The sequence below is a fragment of the Schizophyllum commune genome (genome assembly GCF_000143185.2).
Source record: "Schizophyllum commune H4-8 unplaced genomic scaffold SCHCOscaffold_11, whole genome shotgun sequence".
NCBI classification, from domain to species: domain Eukaryota; kingdom Fungi; phylum Basidiomycota; class Agaricomycetes; order Agaricales; family Schizophyllaceae; genus Schizophyllum; species Schizophyllum commune.
Genome location: NW_026089548.1, coordinates 896,423 through 903,006, shown reverse-complemented (window position 1 = coordinate 903,006; position 6,584 = coordinate 896,423). Strand labels below are relative to the sequence as shown.

The window sequence follows — 6,584 nt, the reverse complement described above, 5'->3', positions numbered from 1 at the left end:
TTTGCTGTCGCTCTAGTGTGATCACTGGCTCGATTCTGCCTTGGACATCTTGCCCTTTTACTTGCCCTCCACGCCTGTGTATTGCCCAACGCGCTGTCAAAACAAAATCGACAGCGCTTTTTGTTCTCTTTTAGCTCGTATACAGTAGTGTATTGGGTATATAGATATACAATTAGCTTTGTATACTATTTTATCGCACGTATGACTGACAGAAGCAAAGGGAGCAGCGTGCCGCAGGACAAGATGCCACCGCGCGCATAGCACAGCCACCGTGGTGCGCGAGGCGGGCCCCATCAATCCCGACGGGGCGATGCGGGCGGGATCAGCGCGCACGGTGAGCCGGCGGGTCGCCTGCCGCATTGGGCAGAGGCCGGGCAGCCCCCAGTGAGGTCCCGGGGGCCCATGGCTGTGTGGATAACTGGTACGATGAACTTTGCAAATATGTGGCGGACAATTGTCGCACGTCTTACCAAAGACCCTATGTACACAGCTGGCCTTCAGTGCCTTGTACAGCTCCTGGCCACCATGTTTCCCTGGCACCCCATCCTTCACATCCTTCTCCAGCATCCCAGAGAGGACATATCCAATGGCATTGTCCAGTGCTGTCTTGGATGGATTGAGCGCAGAGTCAGCCACAATGTGCTCGGCACCAACACCAGTGCAGAAGTTGATGAAAGCCTCCGCAAATGAGTGCCAGTTGGCCTTGCCTCGCAGCTTCTCCGACTGCTGAAAGATAGCAACAGCATAGGAGGGGAGGGAAGACATGATGAGTGGTAGATGGTGCAGATGAGACCGATTAATCAAGTGAAATATTTTAGAGAACGAGAGAATGGGTTTTTCTGGAGGAAAAAAGCAAGTTCTGAGAAGTTTGGGGGGGGGGGGTTGGGTAAAGACTAGAGCACGGGGCTCATAACCTGTTGAGATGGGAGGGCACAGACACAGACAGCAGACCACAAGATGACAGTCAAAGACAAGGTTAAGTGACAGTGTGATATGTGACTATAGGTAAGTATCCCCTTTGGGACGGTCCAAGCACACCAACCCCAAGACTTCTGTGATCTAGATGGGAGGAAGGACGATGGTAAGTCTACCACTTGTTTCGACTTCAAGGAGAAGGACTCACGACCTATTGCATTTGAATCTCATCATATGACTCCTACCGAATAGTGCTACTCTGCTCATGAGCCTGTCACGAGTGGGTATTTGTGGACGCCTCTGACTCATCTATACCGGGCTGTGCTTAAAGCCCATGGACAACAAGTATATACAATGTCGGTAGCTTACGCGTCCCTCTACCTACCTTTCTATTCAGTCCGTTGCGTTGTCGCCTTCCGGTCCGTGTCCGTGTCTGTGTCGACTGTGCCTCTGTTGCCAGTCTCTGTGCCCCTTCCACTTCTGAAAGAGCGCGGGATGTTGGTGGTCATCCATGCTCTGCATAAGTGGCGGCACTACATTGAAGGCTCGTCGATTGTGGTACATACCGATCATGAGTCTCTCAAGTATTTCCATATGCAACAAGACCTAGGTCGCCATCTCTCGTGCTTTGCCAATGATATAGCCCACTTTGGCGTTTGTATCATCTATCGGCCCAGTAAGCATCAACTCATTGTGGACGCACTCTCGTGCATCAACAAGAATGAAGACGTACCGGATTCGAAGACCCTCGCACCGCTCTTCACCAACCCAATGGACATTTCTGCCGAGCACCTGGACTGGAGCACCGCCTTCAAAACCCTTGCCGAATATGAGCAGTGCCTTCTCCACGGTGAGAAGATGAAGGATGTTGGTGACGGCTCCTTCCGTCTTGTCAACAACCAACTCCACCGCATTGTCGAGGATGGCACCAACGTTTGCTTGGTACATGTCCAGACCTCTGTCCGCATGGCCAACAACCTCATCCGCAACCTCTACAATGACCTCGGACATATTGGCATTCCCGCTGTCTCCGCTGCCTTCCGCCTTTGCACCTGGGTTCTGTACATGACGGAATTCGTCGAACACAATGTCAAGACCTGCAATCATTGTCAATCCACTCGTCACAAGCTAGCGGTGAGTCAGCCGCTCCATCCGCTCCCGCGAGTTGACGCAGGCAATGTCTGGTCATCCGACTTCGTCGGTCCTCTTCCCAAGTGCAAGTCAGGAAATCAGTACTTACTGACTTCGGTGGACTTAGGCACTGACTTTACCCTTGCAAACGCTCTGCCGTGTCGATCTGCCGATAGCATTGCAACGCTACGTTACATCATATCTTTGCACGGCAAGCTGTCAGCGGTGCTCACCAACAACAGAGAAGAGTTCCTGTCTTACCAGGTACAGAACCTTCTTTGTCGTCTCAATATCCGTCATATTCACATGTCACCGTATCATCCGCAGACCAACGGCCGTCTCAAAAAGTTCAATGACACCTTGACGCAGATGATTGCTCACGTCAGCACACCTTTGTCACAGGAAGACTGGGATGAGTACATACCTGATCTCCTCTTGGGACATCATGCTCATGTCAATCCTTTGCTTGGTGTCTCCCTCTTCTACTTGATGGACGGCTGTCACCCTTGCTTACCTCATGACTACGTCTATACAATGCTCAGCACACCACCCACCAACAATGAGATTGCATACCTTCAATATTGTCACCTCAAACACGTTAAGAATCTTGACCACGTTTGGAAGGACGCAAACAAGCGCGTGGAGGCACGGATGTTGGCAGAGGTGACGCGTTGTGATGAGGACTATGGTGAGCGAGCCCTTGGCATAGGAGATCTTGTGAAGCGCAAGTAGGAAGGGCCTTTGAAGATCCACCCTCGCTGGGATGGTCCATTCATTGTTACGAGACCTGCTCGAGCTTGCGAGAGCTCTCATCTTACCTGACCAGGATTCATCACCATCAGACGTCCAAGCGGCGCATCAAATTTATCTCCGAATGTCACTTGGTCGCCTGGATATCGTGGTCAAAGACGGTCTTTTCTGCTGCTCAAATTTGCAATGCCTTCTTTGAGGTGAAGCAATACATTTTACGAAGTTTTAGCTCTTCAGGACATGTCGATGCCCGGATTTTCCAGAGTCGTACCGCACATGTGGTATCGGGAATGTCCATTTGCACAGCCTCATCGTTCGTTGCACAGCCACAATACTCGACAGGTCACCTTTTGCTTTGTGGTTGCGGATATGCTTCGCATATAATCTTCAAAATATTCCAGCGTGCTCTTGTGACACTCCTCGTTGTTTCTGTGCTGCTTTGCATGTTGAAGTCACTTTGAATCCGACTGAGTCTTGGGTCATTGCTTGGTCATCGCTGGCCAGTCGGCGACCGCGGGCCGATCATCCGCGCCTTCGCCTGTCATCGGAGGACGAGTCGCGCGCCTCTGTCATCGCCTCCACCTCCAGCTCTCTCCTTCTTTCCACCATCGACTACTCATATCTCCCCTAGAACTCACGCCCTCCTATTATCGAGCATCGTGCATCAACAAGGTATCTGCCACGATCGACGCGTCCTATGGACCTGCCGATAGCAACATGAATCAGCGGTGTCGCAGATGCGAGGAGGACGGCCAAAGGTGTGTCATGCTCGTTTTTCCTTGATCACAACCATACTGACCAATGCCAACAGCCAAGACAGTAGGTCATCGCAGGTGTAGGCGGACAATACGGTGCCGTCTTGTAACGGCGTCCGCTGCTCGTTTCCCGACATCGCCGGACTGGAGAACCTCTGCGAAGGTACAACGCTCAGTTAGTGTGCGACACTCGTCGATCGCGCCTCGGAAAGCGTCGCAATGCCTCGTGGTAGGTGAGTTAGCTGCCATCCTCTCGTCTTCGTCAACTCTTCGACCGCCATCACCCCGGTCCTTCCAGCTGATGCTGTACCCCAGATTTAAATCTAATCGATAGTTTACATACACCTTATTTGAATCCTAGCGTAGGGCCTTCGAGGCCGGCAATTCCCGTGAACCGCCTTGCGAGCTGAGCTGCCAGCCCCGGGCGATGCCCTTATAGGGCAGCACGGCCGCGACGCGCCGCGCGCGGCCTGCGCGCGCTCGGGCGGCTCGTGTGACGCGCTGATGCGACGCGCTCAGGTCACGTGCACCCGCTCGACGCGTCGTCGGCGCGTCGCACGGCGGCGCGGCAGGCGCCTCGAGCACGAGAACATGGAAGAATATAGTAGTATATAGGTATAGATAACATATTCAGGTATAAAGAAAGGGAAGGGAGCGAGGGGACTGCGGAAAAAGTGAAAAAAGGCGCGAGCAAAATTTTCACTCGCGCCGATCGCGCTCCTGCCGCGCGCGTGAGGGAGCGGGTAAGGGAAAGGAGCCTCGCCCCAAGCTACGCGCGCGCATTCGCGTCGAAAGACGCGTCCGCCGCGACCGCGTAGCAGTGCGGGGGAGGGGGAGGGGGGAGGGGATGAACGCGACGCGCATGCCATGCAGATGGCGGCACGGCAGTACATAGACCCACCGAGGACCCACCTAAAGTGCATGCGTCGTAGGTGAGATACTCGCGCCCTCAGATATATTCCGAGGGCGATGGAGGTATAGGGTGGGCGGGCTACAATCACCCACCCGACCCCTGCCTCGCTGTAGGGCTCCCTCGCAACAGAGGACAATTGTTAGTAATAAGCAGAAAAGGCGGCGCGTGATTACGCACCGCTCTCCCCCTCCCCGTACGCGTCGCCCGAAGGCGTTTTGGCTGCGCGATTGCCGTATTGTGTGGCGCGATTGCCGCTGTGATTTCTCATCAGCTGCTGTACCGTCGGTGAGGGCTATGGAGGCGGGCACGGGTGCAGTGGACAAGGCGGCAGGGGACCGCGATCGGGGGAGTCACTTCAGCCGGACTCTTGTCGTGTGACTTTGGGACTGCTGTCGTGTGACTTCGGGACCGTTGTCGTGTGCTTTGGGACCGCGCCATGGTCGGCCCGGGCTTCCGACAGCGCTCGTCGCTGTCTTGGATGGCCTCGGAAAGATGCCGGGCTCGGGGTAAGTCAGAGATAAGTACACATAAGTAGTCCTAGAATAGTATACTACGTATATTGTAGGTTTGGAGAGAAGGGGACCCCAGGATCTTACCCAAATACTACAAACACTTGGAAGTTGACAGCCTGAGGCTATTATATGGATCATTGTAAGTCATCCTGTATGTATTGCAGAGTTTTAACTGTGGAACAATATACTGGAAGGGTTCCCCCAAGTCTCACAAAAAGAATGAATGCGATCGAGGCACACAGCGAGCAGGTAGGAGGAGAAACTACCTACTGGTCTCGCTCCAAAGGGGAGTGAATGATCCCTTGCGCATGTCAGACCCCAAAGTCAACCTCACCACTTTCCCGAGATCGGAACTCGTCCAAACTCTCAGAATCAGATCTGGCAGAAATCTGGTAATATACGCTGGAATAACTGTGTCCTTAATCCTTCCTCGGCCTTTGTCCGAGGCTGTCGAGCACGACGACGACAATGCTCGGCGGTCGGACCGAGACTCCGGCCCGACCATCCGACGTGTCCCGCCGCGCGTCTCTTTGTCTTCAACCCTCACCTCCCCACTCTTACTGTCGTCCCGCCGCCTCAAGTCATCCCCTCCCCCATTCCCTCTCCTCATTCTCACCTCTAACTGCTGCAATGCCGTATGCCGTGATCATAAAACCGCATATACCGACAACACGCACCGGAAGACGCGATCCAGCAAGGCATGCGCGGAGGGGGCAGCTCGTGCGTGTATGCGGCCCACGCAGCATACTTTCTACTGACCAATTGAGTTATCTGTCAATAGCGGGGCCGGCAGAGGCACGCTATCGGCACGACAACGCGAGAAGAGGAGAACGGGGATCGCCCCGCTCCTGCTCTTCTCCGCCTCAGATGCAGTCTGAGGGCGCGGGGGCTCATTTAAGGCGCACTATGCGTCCTAGACGAGTCTCCCGAGCCTTTTGGCTACCGTGCCATCACCTGCAGCCGCGCATCGCTTGCGCCTGCTGGGTGGCTGACCGTTGCCTTCCCCTCCCATCCTCCCCCCCTCGCGCAGACTCGCCTTCATGGCGAGCCCCTGCGCGATCATCGGCGCGCATGGCGCTGCGGAGCTTACCTTCAGCTCGCAGCGCACGTCTGCTACCGCCGCGTGTGGCTGTGCCCGCCCACGTAGGGGATCGCGAGAGACCAGGGCCGGGGGGCTTAGCAGGAGTACTATCTCCTATCCCCATCGCACATTCTCTGGGCATACCCACTGGGTCCGCATCCCCATGCGCCTCGCAAGCGCGCGGATTGTATACCACCCCTCCCGCTCCCCTTCCCCGCGCTGCTACGCGGTCGCGGCGGACGCGTCTTTCGACGCGAATGCGCGCGCGTAGCTCGGGGCGAGGCTCCTTTCCCTTACCCGCTCCCTTTCCCTCACGCGCGCGGCAGGAGCGCGATCGGCGCGAGTGAAAATTTTGCTCGCGCCTTTTTTCACTTTTTCCGCAGTCCCCTCGCTCCCTTCCCTTTCTTTATACCTGAATATGTTATCTATACCTATATACTACTATATTCTTCCATGTTCTCGTGCTCGAGGCGCCTGCCGCGCCGCCGCGCGACGCGCCGACGACGCGTCGAGCGGGTGCACGTGAC

At 55.3% G+C, this 6,584-nt stretch overlaps 1 protein-coding gene across 1 annotated transcript; it reads right to left on the bottom strand.

Annotated features, from left to right (window-relative positions):
- Window positions 1-293: 293 nt before the first annotated feature.
- SCHCODRAFT_01103664 (uncharacterized protein) lies at window positions 294-765 on the bottom strand (the record flags this gene model as incomplete). Its single annotated transcript, XM_003028025.2, has 2 exons — window positions 294-418; window positions 471-765. 2 exons carry the CDS (start codon window positions 763-765, stop codon window positions 294-296), a joined length of 420 nt encoding a protein of 139 aa, XP_003028071.1.
- Between the last annotated feature and the right edge of the window lie 5,819 nt (window positions 766-6,584).